General features: G+C 41.3%; 1 protein-coding gene across 2 annotated transcripts; it reads right to left on the bottom strand.

Moving 5' to 3' along the window:
* Positions 1-152: 152 nt before the first annotated feature.
* Positions 153-18,474, bottom strand: LOC121859673 (solute carrier family 23 member 1-like; the record flags this gene model as incomplete). Of its 2 annotated transcripts, none has more annotated exon segments than XM_042356594.1 (3): positions 153-706; positions 16,313-16,445; positions 18,345-18,474. In XM_042356594.1, coding segments are annotated over 3 exon segments (330 nt in total), but the record flags the coding sequence as incomplete, so codon positions are not given.
* Positions 18,475-23,144: the final 4,670 nt, after the last annotated feature.

Raw genomic sequence — 23,144 nt, 5'->3', positions numbered from 1 at the left:
CTGATCTTTTTGCTTTTTGTTCTGGTGGCATGACAACAATAAGGCCTTCATTGTAAAATATATCTCTTGCTTCTTTTGAAAGGATTTTATCTGAATCAAAGTCATCTTTACAGATTACTTTAAAACCTTCATTGGTGCTGAATATTCTAGTTAGTGGGACTTGCAGTTTGTTGTAAGTGATTTCTGCCACTTTTCCCCTTCCAATAGAGTGTCCCTTATCTCTATGTTTTATTCTAATGCTAATTTTAACTGCATTTTCTGGTGGCTTTTTAAAGTTTGTCACGTGTTCACTTCTCGCCCAGAGCGTCTTGTGTCTTATATGTTACAGTAAGTGTTAATACAAAACTAACGTTTTATTTGTACTTGATCTACAGTACATTAATTGATTATTACTGCAAATTAGTTATATTCACCATATTTCATGTCTAAGTGGTTGCTTGTTACTATGTTTAGTGTACTTAATTTATAAGAAAAAATCTTTTCCTTGCATGTATCTTGCAACTTTGAATTGTTTTTATGGAGAAAATAAGTTTGTTTTATGATGACATGGTTCTTCATGGTGTTATTATGCCACTGTCAAGGGCATTATCAATAACCACCACATGAATAGCATAGTGTTGTAATATTGTCTAAATTTAGTTAATATCTTTTTTTTGAGAAGCCGGTGAAGGTAGGAGACACAGGAATGTACTTCGTCCATGAGTATCTGCAAAAGATAAGATATATATATATATATATATATATATATATATATATATATATATATATATATATATATATATATATATATATATATATATATATATATATATATATATATATATATATATATATATATAACAAAGAAGTATGTCTTTGTGTGTTTTTTGTTTGTGTGTTTGTGTGTATGTGTGTCCGCACGAGAATCTCGGAAACTACTTTACCGATCTGTAGTGAAGGTGGATGGTGTTATATGTAGTGATGATGATGGATGGTGTTATATGTAGTGATGATGGATGATGTTATATGTAGTGATGATGGATGTTGTTATATGTAGTGATGATGGGTGGTGTTATATGTAATGATGATAGATGGTGTTATATGTTGTGATGAGGGATGGTGTTATACATAGTGCTAATGGATGATGTTATATGTAGTGATGATGGGTGGTGTTATATTTAGTGATGATGGATGGTGTTATATGTAGTGATGATGGATGGTGTTATATGTAGTGATGATGGACGATGTTATATGTAGTGATGATAGGTGTTGTTATATGTAGTGATGATGGATGGTGTTATATGTCGTGATGATGGATGGTGTTATATGTAGTGACGATGGATAATGTTATATGTAGTGATGATGGATGGTGTTATATGTAGTGATGATGGGTGGTGTTATATGTAGTGATGATGGATGGTGTTATATGTAGTGATTATGGATGATGTTATATGTAGTGATGATGGATGATGTTATATATAGTGATGATTAGACAATAAAATAATAATAGTTTAATGCTAAAAAATATACTTTGCTGCACCGTTGTAGTGAAAAACATGGTGGAACTTACATACACCGTTAATGAACTATTGATGGAAGAAGTTTTGGGGACTGAACAGTGAGACAATGTGGAGCCTCCCGGAGGGTGGCGTCCTACCGTGGCCTAGCGGATGAGCAGCCCGGAGCGAACAGCGGACAGTCAGTCACGGGAAACAGATCAGGAAAGGGAATCACGTCTTAATGCTAACAGAAGCCGAACAGCGGACAGTCGGTCACAGGAAACAGATCAGGAAAGGGAATCACGTCTTAATGCTAACAGAAGCCGAACAGCGGACAGTCGGTCACAGGAAACAGATCAGGAAAGGGAATCCCGTCTTAATGCTAACAGAAAGCGAACAGCGGGCAGTCGGTCACAGGAAACAGATTAGGAAAGGGAATCCCGTCTTAATGCTAACAGAAAGCGAACTGTGGACAGTCGGGTACAGGAAACAGATCAGGAAAGGGAATCCCGTCTTAATGCCCAGAGAGAGGGAACAGCGGACAGTCGGTCACAAGAAACAGATCAGGAAAGGGAATCCCGTCTTAATGCTGACAGATAGCAAACAGCAGAAAGGCCTTCTCTAGAAAATGATCAAGCGCATGAAATTCGTTTGAATGCTAATAGACAGAGAGCTGCGGGATCCAGAATTCTAAGAAAGAATACACAGTGGCATCCACTTGCAAGAGCAGCATTTAACTATGACAATGAGATAGAATATGAAAAGTGTCCCTCTCTTGTCATTGGCAACATGGATAAGAAATGTGAACACTGCGGTGCAAAGAAGTATAAAGGAGAATCTGCTGGACTGTGCTGCTCTCATGGGAAAGTACGACTGCCAAATTTGGAAAAACCACCACAACCATTGAAGACTCTCATGCTGGGAACAACACCAGAGTCAAAACACTTCTTGGAAAATATACTGAAGTACAATTCATGCTTCCAGATGACATCCTTTGGAGCTACCAGAGTAGTTCGTGAGCACATTCAAAGTCCAGGGTCAAGTCTATCACAAAGCAGGATCCCTCTTACCACTGGAAGATGAGCAGGCAAAGTTCCTCCAAATCTACTTCATGGGAGATCATGAAAAGCAGACTACTATCAGGTGTGGCAATATTCAAGGTGTCAGACATGACATTGTCCTATCTATCCAAGAAATGCTGCATGAGCGCAACACGTATGTACAGTCATATAAAAATGCCCTGGAAAACATGCCTTCTGACAAGTACAAAGTCGGGATCAAAACAGATACGACCCCTACGGGAGAACATGAAAGAAGATTCAATGCTCCTGTAGTTGATGAAGTAGCCATCCTGATTGTCGGTCAAGAGTTTGAGAAACGAGACATCATACTCAAAATGAGAGACGAGTCACTCACAAGAAGACCATGATGCCACATGTACTGGAAGCTACAATACTGACAAGAAAAGCTAAAGGAGACGACTTTTTTATACCAAGTGTGCCTCTCATCACCACTGATCTGCCATTTGAGTTCAAGCGACTTCAGTTCTCGGTTAAAGTGAGCCTTGCCATGATCATCTACAAAAGCCAGGGACAGTCTCTAAATATGGTTGGCCTAAACCTGGTGTTTCCTTGCTTCTCTCATGGACAGTTCTATGTTGGATGCTCCATAGTGGGAACTGGCAAAAATCTGTACATACTTGCTGCTAATGGCAAAACCAAAAATGTGGTCTACCTTTATGCACTACAGTGAGACAATGTGGAGCCTCCCGGAAGGTGGCGTCCTACCGTGGCCTAGCGAAAGAGCCGCCCGGAGGGCAGCGATTCCGCTAGTTGTTATATAAAACTAAATAGCAATGTAATAGTGATATCATAATGTCAGTCTCTTGCAGCCTCTTGTCAGGTTCAACACACTCAGGCTGTGTCACGCTCCCTCCCTCCCTCCCTCCTCTGGTCACTTACGCAATAAAACTGGACTGGTTTTATAATTGTCTCAAACAACGATATAACAAATTACTACAGTACGATCGATTTGCTCAGAACTTCAGTTTAGTATCGTCTCAAACCGACCATACGAATAGATTTGGTTTTCTTTTGTAATGCACAATACCGAATGTCTATTTTCATTTGATTTTCAATTATTTCCGTGTATACTTTATATATTTTTTACAGTATTTAGAATTTTATTGATTATAATTAAAATAATTATAAGCGGATATAATTTTCTCTTACCTCGAAATTTTGTTTAGCGATTTGAAAAGATTCACACATGAATCTGGTAAACTTTGTTTTTTCATGAGTGGCATCACTGACAACGACCCGCAGGTCCAGTAAGGGTAGGGTTGACTTTACACCATCCTTGACTGTATCTAGAATTTTTGTTCGGGACTGTACATATGGGAAGAGTGAGCCGATCCACAGCTTTACAACTTTGACCCCAACCCAGGTGGAAGTGTAGGATATAATTTAAACTCTACCGAAAAAAGAAAATTAGATGACTGCTGATAATATACCGCACTAAGATTATTCAACGACTTGGCAGACATTATCACAGACTAAAGAGGTGCTACACTCGCCGCAAAGAACTCTCCAACAGCTTGGCACGTCAGATTTCAGAATGAGCAATATTGCTCGTGTCATCTCAGAAGAGTTGTTTTGCTTGATTACGAAGTGACTCTCAGTATTTCGTAATAATATTGCTCGTCATTATAGTATTTACAGGTGAAAAGAAGTAATTTAATTTACAATAAATCTTCCTCAGAAAGCAGTGTTCAGTTTCTCGCTCGGTTTGTCATATTAGAGCGTTTGAAAACTTGATGTGGCAAGTGTACTCAAACACTGATACTTCTCTCAACAAAAGAATAGAGTTGAAGTTTAAAAGTCTAGTTAAGATCCATCAACCTGATAAATGAGGTATTTGAAAACTGCTAAATAAATATAGAAGGATTGTTCCATGAGTTTCGTATCAGGGGTCTCTTAACTTATTTAAAACCTTTTTAAGGAAAAATTTTGGAGGGGTGTGGCCAGTCAGGCGAGGGTGCAAGAGAAGATGTTTGGAAGATAAATTACTGTAAACTTAAAACTGTTTGATTCATTTACACGTCAGTAAATTACAGTTTAATAAACCAAGGGAATTGAGATCCTTAGTAGACAACGCAACGGCTCTCACCTTGTTCAATTTTGGTGATATTAACTGGAACAATGAAAACTAACCGAAAAACATTAATAACTCGACAACTTTTGGTATGAGGACTAAGTGACAATTTACTACTCGAACGCATTACAGATCTGATTCACATCACATGAACACAAACATCAACACCACTGAATCTCCTTATAACGAACTAGGGGTATGGTGGTCAAATTGAAATGTTTGGTACTAGTCATCACGTGACACTATCCTTCAGATTCAATTATTACTTTGTCCATGACAACAGTAAGACATGGTTCAAATATTAAAATGGTGATTTTAATATTATGAGGGAGGGAGCAGGGAGCTTTGATTGGCCTAATTTGTTAAATAATAATGATGCGGATTCTTTATGGAAAATTAAAGTGGGTAAAGTTAAATACTTGATGGAAAATTTATATACCTGTAGCCAATATCAAGCCGATTAGCTCAAGATTAATCTCGAACCTGTTGGACATGAACTAAATGACACTCGTCAAAGTTAAAGAGAAATCTTAAACTAAGGTCACACTAGAATTTTCCGTGTAATAAATCCACGATAGCATTTTATCCACCGGCAATAAGTCAAGGGTACGATCCGCACACTGGTCACACTGGCGAAAGGAACCAGGGGCCAGGCGCCCAGCTCGTACGGCTAGTTTGAACTCAGTTGGAGAGCTGGATGGCTTCATTGTGTGTTTCTATGACAGTATTAACCGCTTTAGTGAGATTTGTGGTCCTGTTAAAGAAGACTCAGACGGAAAAGTAACGATTATAGCGTCCAAGCGATGTTTGTTACAAAAGTAACGCAAGTACTCTAGAATCAAATGAAATTTCCGTCGTGATATATTATTATAATTATTATTATTTTATTATTTACTGTGAAATTTTTGCTTGTCTTGTTATTGAAATACACTCTTTTATATTTTAATTTTATTTTAATATTAATAAGAAAAAATAAGAACGGTGTAAATTTTATGAATACAATAGACTCTATAAAAAAGTTCAACCTGCAGTACCGTGGATTTTCAGACCTCTCCGTATCGTCCCACTTTCGACAACAAATAAGTTGTCGCTGTAGAGACAACTTGAGGAGTTCCACACTTCACACATCGCTCCTGAACTAAGAAGACCTCTCAACAAAACCTCCTGCAGGACCCGAAACTGTGAAGGCCGCCCTCTCTCTTGTGCCATTGTTTGGCCATCTTCCCGGACAGGACCATCCACGACTGACATCGTCAACAACAACTCACGAGCGTTTTCGGTTTATCGAGCATTAGCTTGCTCTCCCCACTGGTGGTGTGAGTGACCCACACTCCAGCTGGGGAGCAGTTATAGCGCGATATTCCCGACGTGGTTTGAGCTCTTTTCCTTCTACTGCTATTTTTTCTTTTTCGCTCTGGCCTAGGGACCTGCACCCTCAAAAGTGTATTCGTCCTGCGGTCCCCCCTGTAACTGTTCACCTCCCTCCCAGGAGATTGTGAACACGAAAGGGGGTTGGAGCAAAACCCATCCCAGCCGAGTCTTTCCAGGAAAACCGTGATCGTGCGGTTCCACCTGGAAAGAGGGTAGCAATCCTTATCCTTCCCAAATAGGCACACTTAGCTCACGTCTATAAGTGAGCAGTCACATACAGTAGGAAGTAGGCTTCCCCAACGGGGCTCCGGGAGAGAAGCTCAGGAACCACTCTACGACCACCAGCCAGTGGGGAGTGCTGTAATTCCTCTGCTACTTACTCAACCGGAATAGGTAGGATTTAAAAAAAAAAAAAAAAAACCGGTTATGGAGCGCGTACGCCCTCCTAACCGCGACCCCGGCCTGAACCGCCAACCTGACGACCCGAACTACGACAGGCTCCGCACAGAGAAAGCGGACCAGTTATGCTCCTTCAATGAAGCCCTGAAAAGCAGGAACACTGCCACCACCTCCAACAACTCCACCACCACTGCTACCGCCACTGAGGACGACAACTGGACGAAGGTAGAAAATAAAAAACGCCGACGTGCTTCTTCGGGAAACGAATGCCGTCAAGCAGCCCAAAAGGCACCCATCACCACCACCAGCTCACCTCCAACGACACTGCCAAATTTCCGGATCACGAAAACGGACACAAAAACGACATATGCCGCCATCACAGAGATAGAAAAGCAAAATCCACTGGCCAAGTTCTCAGTGCGGCCCAACCTAAAGGGGGAGATGATTATTCACCCCAAAGACAAGGACTCCGCCACCACCCTCGACACTTACCTGCAAAACACCACCACCGTTGCATCAACCAAGCTAGACCCCGCCCAGAAACTGATGAAGTCGGTAGTCCTCCGGTACCCAAAGGAACTACCCCTCGAACCCCTGGAGAACCACCCGAAGATCTTAAAAGCCGAGAGATGCTCTCCCCTGTCCGATAACACGGCCACCACAAAACAAGTGCTCATAACGCACTACGGTTCACCCCCCAGCACCATAGACCTCAAAACCTGGGGGATCTACGAAGTGAGGCCCTTCGTCCCAGAGCCCCTGCGGTGCTTCAGATGCCAGAAATACGGGCACCATCAGACAAGGTGCACGTACAAGGAAATCTGCGCAGTCTGCGCACAGAAGCACGGCACACACTCCTGCCTCACCAAGCTGAAAAATGGAGAAAAAATTGCCCCCAAGTGTGCCAACTGAGGGGCAAACACCACGCCTGGAACCCTGGATGCTCCGAGAGGACAAGGAGGGTCCAGGCAAACCGGCCAGCTGCAAGACCGGCCCCCACCGCCTGCACACCAGCCCCACCAAGTACCTTCGTGTCGGGAACCCAAAGGCCAAGACAACAAAGCCAACCTCCTCAGCCGGTCAACACCCAAAGTGCAGCCCAGTTTCCTGGCCTCACTACGGCCACACCTCAGCCACCCAAGCAGCAGACAACGACAACCACGAAAAAGACAAAAGAAGCACACACCAAAGCACCAGAAGGAATAATACACGTATCAGACCTAGCCAAGGTACTGACAACCTTCGCGGAGGGCCTAGCCGGACTACTGGGCCACAAGATCCAACCCACACAGCTCCAAATACTCATGGGGAGCGTCCTCGGGCAAGTCGCCACAGCTCCAGCCACCTCAGTGGAGGAAGCCACGCCGGTCCTCACACGAGTGACAGCCGAGGTACACTCTACACCGAAGAAGGCCACCAGAGAACCCAAGATACCGACAGCTCCCAGAAAGAAATTGGTCGTTTCAACTCCCCCGAACCGAACCACGGCCAGAAGGCAAAAACCACAGAACACGAAGATATGAACCTGATCCAGTTGGAATCGAACTTGGACATCTCCATCGAGGACCACCAGAAGTCCCCGATGAAACAGTGGTGGAAAACATCAGCACCCTGAACATCCTAACATGGAATGCTCAGGGCATCAAAAACAAGAAACACCTCCTACAAGAAGCAGCAGCCAAGGACAAGCTTGACATCATACTGCTACAAGAAACACTTCTACAAGAACACCACTGTTTCAAATTCAGTGGTTACAAGACATACAGGAGGCATTTCACGCAGGCGTCAACAAGAGGATGTATGATCCTGGTCAAGTCAAGCATACCCTCCTCCGAGGTCACGCAGCAATTTCCATGTGGGGAAAACATCGAGACACAAGCCGTCAAAGTAACCCTCCAAGAACGGGAATTAACTGTTCACAACATCTACAAGAACCCAAGGGGCTCACTGGAGGTGACTCAATTATTTGCTTCGGCCGCTGACCACGCCACACTCATAGGAGGGGATTTCAACGCACATCATCCCTTCCTAAGCTCGGCAAGCCCCACAAATGAAGACGGCCTACACCTATACACCACCTTTCAAGATACACCCGAGATCTGCCTCCTGAACACCGGAGAGCCCACCCACACTAGGGGAGGAAGGCTAGATCTAACCTTCGTCTCCAGTGCACTACAGCCTTCGGCCTCCTGGCAGCTACACCCCACGCTGACCAGCGACCACTTCGCCACCCTAACAACGCTGAAGGTGAACAAACTCCCCACTCCACCCCCCCGAGATGGAGATACAATACCCAAAAGGCAGACTGGGGACTCTTTAAGAAACACCTGGCTAAGTGGCGCGAAAAATCACAGCCGGCCGGCGCAGCACCCGTGGACGAGACAACCCTCCACCAACAATTGGTCGAGGCGTTTCACCAAGCGGCAGAAGAGGCTATCCCAAAAACAAAACCCACATCAAGACAGTACAATGATTACTGGTACACTGTCCCAGGGTGAAAGAACTCAACCACAGAGTGAACATGGCCCGAAGAAACTACAGGGGACATCCCACGGAAACAAACAGACATCTCCTGCAAGTCATAGTTAAGGATACCAGGGAAGAGAAGGAAGAAATAAAAAACGTAAGCCGGCTCAAGTGGTGCTCCGAACTGAACGAGCACACCTCCCTTGGCAAGATGTGGGCCCAGATCCGAAGGGCATCTGGGAAGGCAACACCACCACCACCAACCCATCCCAACCCAGAAGAGGAAGCCGAGAGACTTGCAAAACTGTTCTCTGACCGAGCAGCAACGAAAAACCTCCCGAGACAGGCGGAGACACAACGGCGTCTGCGACAGGTCAGACTGCAGATGATCGAAGAGGCCTGCAACAGTGAAGATGACACCGACAGACCTTTCAACCAGCAAGAACTCCAGAAGTCGCTAAAACGAAGCAAGGACACAGCACCAGGGGCCGACAGGATAACCTACTCCATGCTTTCCCATGCCGGTACAGCCGGACACGAGGCTCTGCTACAAGCCATCAATGCTTCGTGGACAGCACAAAGACTCCCACCGGAATGGAAGAAGGCAGATATACAGCCCATTCCGAAGCCCAGAGAACCAGACAAACCGAGGCCCATCTCCCTTCTCAGCTGCATAGCGAAGACGGGAGAAAGAATGGCTCTCAACCGACTCAAGTGGAAAGTAGGCAGCCCACACCCTCACATCTTTGCTTACACCGAGAACACCGGCACAGGCAACAACATCGCCGAGATACTCAGCACAGTGGACTACAAACCAGCTCTGGTGGTCTTCCTCGACCTGGAGAAGGCCTTCGAACTAGCAAATCCACTGGCCATTACAACGACGCTCGCTGAAAAAGGCGTCAAAGGAAGGTTGCTGGGGTGGATCCAGAACTACCTCACACAGAGAGAAGCAAGAGTACGCTTTCAGGGAGCAACCTCAAGCTACAGGGTCCATGAAAACGGAACCCCACAAGGAGGCATCCTCAGTCCAATGCTGTTCAATGTCCTGATGGAAAATCTAGTCAAACTTCCTTTCAGACAAACAGCCAAGCTCCTATGCTATGCAGACGACTTACAGCTTATAGTAAGAGGATCAAACAGACTAGCCAACACGCAAAACGCACTCCAACTTATAGAAGAGGAGTGCAACAGACTTGGACTCAAGATAAATCCAGCCAAGTCGAAAGCGATGGCCATCTGCACAGACACACCAGACAAGATGCTCTCCATACAAAACACGCCGGTAGTCTGGACCAACACCCACCAGTGTCTTGGAATCTGGTTTGACCAGAAACTCACCTTCAAGCCGCAACTCGAGTATCTCAGGCACAGGACGAAGAGCAGACACAATATAATGAGGTCGCTCACCAGCACAACCGCAGGAGCAAACCATCATGTGCTCAAAGCCTACTACACGGCCGCCATCAGATCGCTGGTAGATTACAGTGCTCCAGCACTCATTGGACTGAGAGAAGACCAAATAGCCAAGCTAGAAGTCATCCAAAATAATGCTCTCAGGACCATGCTCGGAGCACCCATGTGGACCAAAATTTGCAATTTGCAAATGGAAACCGAACTACCACCCCAGGCAGTACGAGTCAAGCAGGTGACAGCCGGTCTCCTAGCCAAAATCTGTAGATCAGATAAGCCCACAGTTGCCAAAATTCGAATCAGTGCCTCTCTCCACCTCGACCACAGAGTGAGAGGGGCCACCTGGTCGCACGAGGCAAGCGAGGTCATCCGACACCTGCAAGCAGAAACACTCGTCAAGAACAACCAAGACACACGAGACAATGGTTAAGTTGTTCCTCCACCATGGAGCCCTCCACCAGCCACATTCAAAATTACCGACCTAGGCGATAGTAAAGCCAACCTCCAGAAGGAGGACCTCAAAAAAATAACTCTAGAAGCCATAGCCACCGAGACACCGGCTGATGCAGCATCATACTTCACAGACGGCTCGGTGGACCCAAAACATCATAGATCCGGAGCGGCCTTCTACACCCAAGGTCAGACCCTCCGATGGAGACTTTCCAATGACTGCTCCACCCTACAAACAGAGCTGGTAGCAATCTCAAAGGCCCTACAACACGCTGCAACACAACACAACAAGTCCATCATAATTCACACGGACTCGAAATCGGCCATGTAGGCGCTGCAACACAGTCAACCAAGAGACAACGTCCACATCATTACCTCGATCCTCGCACAGCTACAGGTATTCCAAAGCCAAAACCGCCCAGTCGTCTTACACTGGATTCCCAGTCATGTAGGGATCGGAGGAAACGACGTGGCAGACGAAGCAGCCAAGGCAGCTACACGTTCTAGTAGCGTACACATCCAAGTTCCAGCAAGCGTGCAACAGTTCAAGAATCACCTCAGAAAGACTAGCAAGCTCCACATCAAAAAGAGCTTCCTTCACGCATTCAACGCTGGTTCCCAATCAGCCAAATGGTACCTGGCGGCTACAAAAGGGGAACCACCTTTCGCTGACAAGAAAACTCCAAGACAAACCTAAGTCAGCCTTCATCGACTACGACTAGGGTACAAGTGCTCCTGGCAGATGATCGGAAATGACGTCATGGAATGCACCTACTGTCAGGAGCCAGCAGCCAACCCACTTGAACACTATCTCCTCGACTGCGAAGTCACACAAAGCCTCCGAAACAGAACTCAAATCTCCCAAGAAACACACACAACACCAGCGGCCACTCTAACCCGAAAGGCCCAAACAGACCACATTCACCACCTACTCCGGGTCATCACACGATACCCACCACCCAGATAGCTTAGAAAGTATCCTCTCCCAGCAAGTGCGGACCCCAGTTCGGGGGGCGCGCCACTCCGAAACTGACCACGTCCAAGAGTGGGGGTTGGTGGTAAGCGTCCACTGATCAGGGGTCCGCTCACACTTGCAACCTGCAGCATCCTTCCAATCTGCAGGTGGGACCACCTCCAATCCCAATCCGGTCTGGCTGCTCCTGGAGCTCCAGCCGGAACCACCAAACGGGCCGCCTATAGGCAAAGGCCCGTGTCGGACTACGGTCCGACAATCTCAACAACAACAACAACTGAGGAGTTCGTTGAAAAATCAACGCTATGGATAGAAATTCTAGTGTGACCGCAGCTTTAGAGTTCCAAGAGATGGACCGAGTGATGGATGCTGGGTTCAAAATCAGTCTAAGTCTAATCACAAAGGCAACCCAACCAATCGCCAAAACTTTCTTGTGTTTTACTAATATGAATTAAAGACAGATGTGAGTGTATGATATCTCAGCTCAGGGCAAAATGCAGACATGAAGAATTAATTCCTTCCCTAAGGGTTTACAAGTAGGATACATATTAACCTACCTACTTTTAAGGAGGAATAGTTTGGTATCAGTGCAGGGGTACATAGAGTCCTCAGACGAGTGTATTAGAACTATTAATAAAAAATAGTGATTGCCAATGTATGACTTTTACAGGCCAGTGCGTTTAACTTACATAGTCTATAGTGCTACAGAGCAGGGGTACTCAATTGACGGACAGCGGTTAGCTTTGGTGCAGATCCCAGCATATACTGTATATATATATATATATATATATATATATATATATATATATATATATATATATATATATATATATATATATATATATATATATATATATATATATATATATATATATATATATATATATATATATATATATATATATATATGTATATATACTGTCAATGTATACCGCCTTAACAACATCAACCTTGAGAAGTCGACTTGTGAAAGAGACCTAGGGGTACTTGTAAGCCCGGACCTACGGCCTAGAAAACAGTGCGGTAATGTTCGAAATAAGGCAAACAGAGTATTGGGTTTTATATCTAGAAGTGTAAGTAACAAGAGTGCAGAGGTCTTATTGCAACTATATCTTGCGCTAGTCAGGCCGCACCTCGATTATGCGGTTCAGTTCTGGTGCCCTTATTATAGAATGGATATCAATTCACTAGAGTCGGTGAAGCGAAGAATGACGCAAATGATTCCGGGACTTAGAAACCTTCCATATCAGGATAGGTTAAAGAAACTAAACTTGCATTCCCTAGAAAGACGAAGAGTGCGGGGAGATATGATAGAAGTATTTAAGTGGGTGAAAGGAATCAATAAAGGGGATATAGATAAAGTTCTTATAATATCCGAGCAGGATAGGACTCGGAGCAACGGATTTAAGTTGGATAAGTTTAGGTTTAGGAGGGAGATAGGAAGGAACTGGTTCACAAATAGGGTGGTGGACGAGTGGAACAAGCTTAGCAATTTTGTAGTAAGTGCTGAAGGTATGGTCAAAGTTCCTTAATTTGGTGGTGGTATTGACAAAATATACCATGACCTTGCCTGAACTCTTGACAGCATATATCGCGAAAAACTGAAAATTATTCGTTTGCAGATGATGCTACTGTAACTTTTCAGAGTACAGTAATTAAGAATCGGCAAAACGTTAGAGGATACAGCTTAGATGTACTAATAGCAAGGAAGCGTATAACCTGTTCCAACGTAATGAAGGCTTCCTTACCTTAAGCTAAATGTTAGAAACATCCGGGTATTTACATTAACAATGAAGAATGAAGGAAGTGAATCTTGCTATTAAGCACTCATACCTATCGGACCCACTTTAATTTTTCACTAATACAGACCCCCACAAGGTACAACTCCATCGAGTGCACGAATTTGCGTTACCATGTTGTGGTGTGGGGGCTCGAACGAACCACTTTCAAATTGCTCGGATGGGTATAAATTTCCCATCTTTTAACCTCAAATGAGGAATTTGAAAGTGGATCGTCATTAAACGTGCACATTCAATTCTTCACAGGTGATGGGCTGGTTCTTTACCAGAGTGGGGTATGAGCGACCCCTACACCCAATAGTTCATTCCCATTTTTTTTTGCTCCCTTTAATTAATCTTCTAATGAGCAACTATGGGCAGACATAATAAAAGATTTTCGGGCGTTCCTGTTGGATCATTGTCACCTTAAGGTCCAACCCAGTGTTTCTCAAACTGGGGGCCATGGCCCCTAAGGGGGTCACGGCAAGATTTTAGGGGGGAAATGGCAGGCTAGTGTAAAGTAGTATATGTTTGGAGAAAATGTGGAAACTCTGATTCAACTTTTTTTTTTGTTACTTTGCCTTGTTAGGGGAGAAATCTTTTTTTGTATTCGTCTTTTTTATTTTGTCATTGTGTGTAATCATAATACCCATACGGTACAGTTTGGATATTTACAAAGTATGGTGCAATAGCTATTTTTTTTCCGATGGATTCGCTTAGATTGCACGATTCTAGTTCCTGTTCAGACGAATTCCTTGATCTCAGAACGATACTGCTCCCAGAGACCTGTATGAAGAAAAATCCCCGACTGTATTCTGATGCTCAATGTATCAGTCATATCCAAAAGTTAGTGAGATCGCACTTCGACTCCTCTTGCCATTTTCTACTACTTATTTATGTGAATCTGGTTTCTCCACCCTTCTTCATATAGAGAATAAAAGCCGAAACCGGTTACATGTATACTCAGACATGAGATGTGCTTTATCAGTGACTCAACTCAACCTCGAATCAGTCGACTGACTGAAAGGACATAATGTCATTCTTTTCATAGAATTGTAACAAAATAGGCACACTGTTTGATGATTGAAAACATTCAAATAAAGGAAGAGAACCAAAACAGTTCATTTTCATCATTATTTGTGAGGGGCTTGGGAGAGAACTGAAGGGGGGCCACGAGGATGTTGAGAGTTCCTCATGGGGGGAATGAAGTGAAAAAGTTTGAGAAACAGTGGTCCAACCGCATTGCCTCCCATACACAAGCATCCAACAATTATCATCTGAAACTATGAAGACGAGTTTGCCTCTTTCAGAATGGAGTGGATCATTGTACTCTTACTACTATACAATACCACTGCATGGACTTTTCCATTGATGGAAGTTCTGTAGCCAGCTACATTATTTGCACCAGTTGGACGTGTCTTGATTGTGGAAGATGTTGTAACGGTCAAGTACGATCTCCATTGATTTTTGCACATACCGTTGCATATGAGTTTCATTGCAATCCATCATGAAGCAGCTATGGTTACTCTCAGAGACCTAAGACAGCAACTCGACAAACCTGCCACAATTGAATAAACAATTGATTTTCAAAATATCCTCATTGGTAAAGTGATCTCTTCAACTTTATGAGTATAGTTTCCAGTACTTTATTTGGGACTGCATGAATATTGTAAAAAAAAAAACTGAAATAATACAAAACAGGGTCCTAAATCACATAAACAAAGTCAGTCAGTCATTGGAATCAGAAGGTAATACACTCATTAGTAAAACTTACCAACTGACTAGATTAGTGTATGACCTGGCACTCTCTGTACCTATCCTAGAGTGGTTTATACTTTTTACTGAGCATTTGCATGCCACCGAAACACCTGTTTATGCTTTAAATGATCCGTCCCTCATAAGACTTTTTAAAAGTGTGGTGCTTTCCAACTTTGAGTAATTCTGTTAGTCCCCGAGAAATGTTAAAGACTGACAATTGATTGAGAACGTCCAAAAGAGGGCGAAAATCTGATGTCGACAATTAATTATGCACCTCACGTACCAAAAGAGAAAAGAACGTTTCCTTATATCAAGTTTATGCTATAGAAGGGCAAGGGGTGATTTAATAGAAAAAAAAATCAAAGGACAAAATTTGTCTTGTATACATATCATGGAGCTAAAGAAGCCAAAAATACAGAAAATTGTCAGGGATAACTTCTTTGGAGTAAGGGTTGCGATCTCTTGGATTGACCAGCCAGAGAATGTGAGAAAAATGACTGTGCGCATATTTAAGACCAGACTTGACCAACAGTGTGAAACAAAATTGACCGACTGCTCGTAAGTTGATCGTTGGAAAAGAGGATAAGGAAGCAAATAATATTATAATAAATAGGGGCTGTAAGCTGGCTCATTCCTACTATTTTGTGATCGCCTCCACAGTAATGATAGACAATCCGGAATATGCCGAATTTTCATATACATAATGAACAAACTAAAATTTACAGGAAATGATGCCACCGCAAACTTCCACTACTAGTCAAACTGCTTCCACACACCCCCGTCTTTACTCTCCACGAGTCATCCTACAAACCACTGTACAACTGAAAATAATTTTTTTGCTAGGATTAATATTACAGGTATTTTAAACCCTAGTCATCACTCACTCTGCTGCACTTTCCCATTTCTTCATACTATAGATTGCATCTTTCTCTATCTTCTGTTCTATTAACCACTACTGCCAAGTGGTTTCTGCTTTAGGTTTATATGCAATCTCTCTGTATCTCTTTTCCAATAAACTGATTAATATCATCTAAACCACTCCACAAGCAATAAATTTTCTCCAGGTGACTTACTTCTTGATGGCATCCATGCCGAAAGGAAGATTGTAACAGTTTAACTGTTGACTCTGCACCTTGGCTTCCTCTTCATTCTCTGGGTTCTGTAGGTGAGCATTCCACTTCAGAAGGCCACGTTCTTCTGGAGTTCCTGACAAAGAGAAATCGATCACATTGCCTTTGTTTTATATATTTCTTTTTAATGGACAAGTTGATTATTATTCTGGTTAATGATACCCAGCTAATTCTTATTACCCTTGTGATGTACAAAAGTAAGATAAGTGAAATTATCTTACCTATAAAAAACAATGTACCAGGAAATGCACTCCCAGCTGTGAATTTTGAAGGTATCTGGGCTAATTCCTTATACAGAAACACTTATTAAGTTATGAAATATCATGAGATTCATATGAATACACACTAAATCTATAAATTACCCACATATATTTATAAATCATAGTGCGAGCTTGTTTGTTTGGATATTCGCTTTGCACGGCTACAGTTTTGAAGATAGTGAGTTGAAATTTGGGAAGCAGATGTGCATACATGTAAGAATTCTCACAAGTGGAATATTGTGAGCATAACCCCATTGGATGGCTCCCCGTCCCAATAGGGGAAATCCCCTCACGAAAAACATATTTTTGACTGTTTCTTTGCTGTGCACGGTAGCCTTTCTTAAGACAGAGTTGAAATTTGACATGGTTCTGTAAATAGTCCTGAAAATATGTTTACGAATGTCAAAATTGGGGTGTTGGCCCCCCTGAGCGCATCCACAATTTTTTGAAGGTTCACTTTTTAATATAAAGAGAAGAAATTTGAAATGATTATGTTTGCTTCCTCCCACTTTTTTTTAATGGGGGTCAGCCCACCCGGGCAGAGGTCACCAACCCACACCGGACCTGGAGGGAGGGGGCAAAAAAGACAAAAGAAGAAACAATTTGTACCGTCAAAAATAAATACAGAAATTGAAAAATAAAACAGATCAAGAGTGAGAAACGATATGTATGTTGTGTTGTCAAAGAAAGAGATACAATTGAGACCCTGCAATTGTGTGTAAATTAGGCAAGAAATCAGACAGATGAGCAAGCTGGGACTTGGTCATAATTTCATCCCTGACAGTAAAACCTCTCTGTTTGATAGCTGCCTACTACCTACTACTGTACCTACCATTCAATCACCCACGACTGCCCCAAAGCAGTTAGCCACTACCACTATATACACCCATGTTTACCATTCTTTTGAAATTAAAACAAATGTATGGTGGAGCAGATGAAAAATTATTCATACAATTATATTAAAGCAGTGAGTGATTTAGTGAGAGAATTGTACAGTATGTGTTCTTCCTTTCACGACTGTGCATCAGTTGACCACCCGTCACTCGCTACAACACCTTGCCATCCACAACCACCACCGTAAATTTTCTCAGCCTACAGATCATTTCCTTCAGTCTTCTCTCTCACATGACGGTCTTTCTCTTGTAACTCAGCAAGTGTCAGAGGAATATTCAACTGATTCTGGTCTCCAGACGCACAATAAAAGTTTCACTTTCTGCATAACACTGCCTCTCACACGAATTATTCTGATCACAGTACAGGAGTGGACAGTCATCATCTTCCATGCTACATAACAATGGATTGTGCAAAAAAAAAAAAATAAGGTGAAAATAATAACTTTCTTAACTTCTAGCTTGAAGTAATCAACACCTGGGTTTTACATTTTTGTTCTTAAAATAACATCGCGGTAAAACAGAAATGTTGCTATAATCGAAGATTATTTATCATAAACATTAAAATTGTAATAGATAAAAAATGTAACATGCAAATTAATGATTACCGAGGACCACCTGTACTCCCTCTGTTTAACAGAAAACTCAGTTAAATCATCATAATTCCTCAGAACTGGAACTAATAAATAAAATTTACTGAGTAACATTCTGAAAATTCTTAAAGAACTTGCGATATTTATAGTACTGTGTGTACCAGTGTACCCTACACACCACATGAATGAACTAAAGATATAACGCTTGATGGAGTGTCCTCTCAGAGTTCACCTGGTATAGTGGTGTCGAGGATAAAGCCGAGTAAACCCCCCACCAACACGGAGGTCTGCAGCAGCACTGTCAGGATCTGGTCAACTGTGTGTTCCCCAGTCTGGATCACATCAGGGTTCATGACCAGCCACTGGAAGATGATTAAATTGCATTATGTTGTCTCTCCTATATATTTTTCTTTCTCTGAACCTCTACTGATGTATCACTATGTTCTCAGTATGTCACTATTCCTCTTTAGTCATCTATTTATATTTACCTACATATCTGTACATTTCCCTGTATATATATATATATATATATATATATATATATATATATATATATATATATATATATATATATATATATATATCCACTTATTTTTCTATGATCTATCTCTCTATCTTACTTAAGGCATCAACTATAGTATTTCCATGCTAACCCGGTCCGTAAGCCACGCCCTTCGTCTATAGCTACAAATGGCTGATTGGTTCATAGAAAATGTTCGCGTAGCTATCTATTTATTCAAAATAAAAGTGTTCACAATTGGTAAACAGATCTGTTATTCTCTAAAATAATGTTGAATATCTGCAATATCAAAATTCAAATGATTTCAAGGCATTAACACTTCAAAGAAGATGTTCGAAAATTTCAAATATTCATCTTAAAAAGCCTTTTCATTATTTCTTTGTTTTGTACCAAACATAAAGCAACCAGAAACGTTTGATACCAAACATATAGCACAATAGGTAATGAACTACAGTTTGTACGGCTGGATATATCCAAAATCTTTTACATAACTGATTATACTCGGATATAAATATGAGCAGTCCCTGGAGTGATAAAGCACACAGGAGAACAACTACAGGACTTGGCGGTCACATCGATGGGGTGTCAGCTTACAGATCAGCTGAACACTTGACTCGTACTCCAGTATGGCAGAGCTGGCATTAGAATACGATGACACAAATTCTATACCTCGTCCATCATTGGCCGAGATTTTCGTTCATTTGCACCAAATTTGTTGATACTTGATGACAGAGGATGAAAATGTTAAACCTTTATATCGCTTCTTAATAATTCGTAGCATATATTATTACTTAAATCTTGTCACAACGCAACATTTAAGATGGGGAAATGCTAAGCCAGTGGATAAAGTATTTAGTAATCTGCTGGTGAGTGTGAGAAATGTTGACATCTGTTGATAGTTGAGAGTTGACGTCTGCTGGCTATTGTACAACTTGTGCATTGAGATGCGCGAAATTCCCGCCAAGTCCAGTGGCTGATCCGCTGAGTGTTTTACCTCTCCACGGACTGTACGTATTTATATCCGAGTTTTATCAGTTATATAAATGATTTGGGATATAACCAGCTGCACAAATTGTAGTTCATTACCAATTGTGCTATACTTTTGCTAACATTTGTATCTGTTTGCTTTATGTTTCGTACAAAAAAAAGATATAATGAAAATACTTCATTCGAAAGCGATATTTAAAATTTTCGAACATCCTCTCTGAAGTGCTTGTGCCTTAAAATTATTTGCATTTTCATATTCCAGAAATATAACATTATTTTAGAGATTAACACGTTTGCTTATCAATTGTGAACGCATTTATACAAAATGGACAGCTACACTAACATTTTCTAGGAACTAGATTAGCGTGGAAATACTGTAGAAATGTCTTCCTGAGTTAACTTTATAATTTCTTAGTATCCAAGGCTCTTTCTGTAGCCAGACTTTACGATTTCAGCTATCTCCTAACCATAACTGTAACAATTTCCATCCCTGACACGGCTAACCACCTCCCGCAATCGCCGTGGCGATATCTTAGCTGGAGATTTTTTTTTGTTCTTGCCGGACCACCTGGTCAATAATAATACCCTCAGATCCATGCAATAATGGTGTAAAGCTTCCGGACTCTACCTGCTTCCATTTTGGAGCTATGCATTGATACACAGACACAGACACAGTGAGACATCCGGGAAACCGTAGTTGATAGTATTACAAACATGCACAAACTTCGGATATTTGTAATATATATATATGAACATTTATAATAATGTCATGTTCTTTAGAGTAAATTTGTATAAAATTTAGTTCAGAGACAACGATTTCTTGCCAAGCCAAGCCGCCCAGTAAAATACAATAGTATTCCCGGCAAGCTGTGAGTACCTGGGTAGGCCGATCAGTGAGTGTGAGTACCTTTTGGCCTTAGCCAATAACAAGAGGTCTATAAGACGTGGCGTCACCAGAATGTAGCATCCCTTACAAAGCACAAGTGAACATTTTTTCAAACTCAGTTTGGCTTTGGAGTTGTAATATTGTTGACGTGTTGAGTCGGTTTTTGCTTCATCGTCTTAGATATAGTGTGTATATTATATCGGTAAATTCCTTATTTCGAGGTCATAATTTAAGACCAATACCCTTTTAATTAATCAGCTTTTTTCAATGAATGTACTGTGTAGAACATCATAAGCGCCTTCGTGTTATGTAGTGAATAGTGACTGTTAATCCTCCTCATAAACTTTCTCCTGTTCCTTATGTGTTAAGTGATGTAATAAATTAACGAATTTTAAGCCAACTATCCCATATCCCTTCATCCATACAATTATTAACCATCTTTTCTCTTTTTCCCCTCTGCATCTCATCTCCCATCTCACTCTCTCTCAACCCTTGGGGGTGGGACAGTGAGAGGGGAAATTGACCTTTCTTCTCTCCTCCTTCATTCACTCTCATCTCTCTTTCTCTTTACCAAAGAAAGACTAGACAGAGAAACAGAAAGAGTAAGAGAATTAAGTAGAGTAAGTAAAAGTGAAATGATGTGAAATAATAAGATAGAGAAAAAAGTGCTTATAAAAAAAAAGATGAAAGAAAGAACATTTAATACACAGTTTCAGGTTTCGAACTGCTTCCATTTTGGAGCTTTGGCTGCAACAGAAAGACAGTCACACTCACAGATAGACAGACAGACAGAAAAACTATTTGCTTTCGCTTTTTTTTAATGGGGATTAGCCCACCCAGGCACGGGTCACTGACCCATATCGAGGCTGGGGAATATAATAATAATAATAATTATAATAATAATAATAATAATAATAATAATAATAATAATAATAATAATAATAATAATAATAATAATAATAATAATAATAATAATAATAATAATAATAATAATAATAATAATAATAATAATATTAATAATAATAATAATAATAATAATAATAATAAAAATAAAAATAATAATAATAATAATAATAATAATAATAATAATAATAACAATAAAAATAATAATAATAATAATAATAATAATAATAAAGAGCCATAAAAAAAATCGAGTGAGAAACGATATATGTATGTTGTGTCGTCAAAGTAAGAGAAACAATTGAGACCCTATGTATTAGCCTCTGTCACATTAATATTACATAAATATGAGCTAATGACATATATTCATTATATACATTCTATCACCCAGACTATTATGCATACAGCTACGTAAGCATTTGTTCTTTCACACCTCCTAGGGTGGACAGCCCATAAACATTTGTTCTTTCACACCTTCTCAGGTGTACAGCCCATAAAACTACAAATTCAACCCCCAGTGTGTGGGTAGGCTGTTTAATTAATGGCCGTATTGAAGTGTGGTTACTCTCTAACCACCAGACTCAAGAGAGTTCAGCCCAGTTCTCACCAGTTCGCAGCCTGACAGGATGCCCTAAAGTCGTGAGACCAGCTCTCTAAATATATCAACAAATTACAAGCTAATAGCTAATGCTCATTAGTCAGCCAATACCAAATAATTGTACAGACATTACTACCCAATATAACTAGAAAATCACCACATGTGTTTACAATAAACCAAGGAACAACGAGTGAAGAGAACATTACCTGTGTGTCTTGTTTAACTTACAAGCTAAGTTAATTACAAGTACAACCCAACATAGTTGTGACGATTTCAACTATCATCTAATCTATAACTGTTTCAAAGGTGACATGCCTTGAGATTACCTGATATCTCACTCAGCTGCATCAAAGGTACCAGGCAAGTGTTAACAAGTGAGATAGTTTGATATCCAATCACAGCTAAAACACCTGCAATTGTGTGTAAATGAGGCAGAAAGTCATATCAGCAACCTGGGAAGTGATCACAATTTTCATGATATCATATGGCAGCAGCGTCTACTATTAGACAATAAATTATGCTTCCAATATCTTCCCAGGCGGTAGTACTGAACCTCCCTGTTTGATAGTTGCCTAATGTATAACCTTGACTGTCACAGTTGCCCTTCCTGACACGGGTAATCACCTCAGCTTAATCTAACCTAACCTAACCTAACCTAACCTAACCTAACCTAACCAAGCTGACAGGGCCCTGAGGGTGCATTAGGCATAATGCTGATTGGCTGAAGACTAGAGTTTTGTACCTAGCAGCAAGTGCGCTCAATTTAAAAAAAAAGAGAGTTTGCGTTTGGAAGTGTTTAAGTGTAGACGTGTGTGTGTGGGTCGGTGGGTTCAGCATGGCGAGATATTTATAAGTAAGTGTACCCTTTAGTAAACTCCCTTTAGGGCTTAGGCGATGTTATATTGTAAGCTAGCTAGGAGTGTAGGCTATTGTTTTGAAAGTCGTTAATAAATGAAGAACCATAAAGAATAGTTCTCAATTCCCTTTCTCTGTGTTTGGAGTAAAATATTCCCCATGAGTAATAACATAACTATCATATACTTTCCCTGTGTTTAAGCTATTGCATGTCAGCCATATTCCCCTAGTTATCATTCTTCGCTCTCTCCTCATTCTCCCCTCCTACCGGTTACCAGAACGACCC

This window comes from Homarus americanus, unplaced genomic scaffold, assembly GCF_018991925.1.
Source record: "Homarus americanus isolate GMGI-L3 unplaced genomic scaffold, GMGI_Hamer_2.0 scaffold49323, whole genome shotgun sequence".
NCBI lineage: Eukaryota > Metazoa > Arthropoda > Malacostraca > Decapoda > Nephropidae > Homarus > Homarus americanus.
Note: the sequence above shows the minus strand (reverse complement) of the source record. Positions and strands in the feature narration are given on the sequence as shown.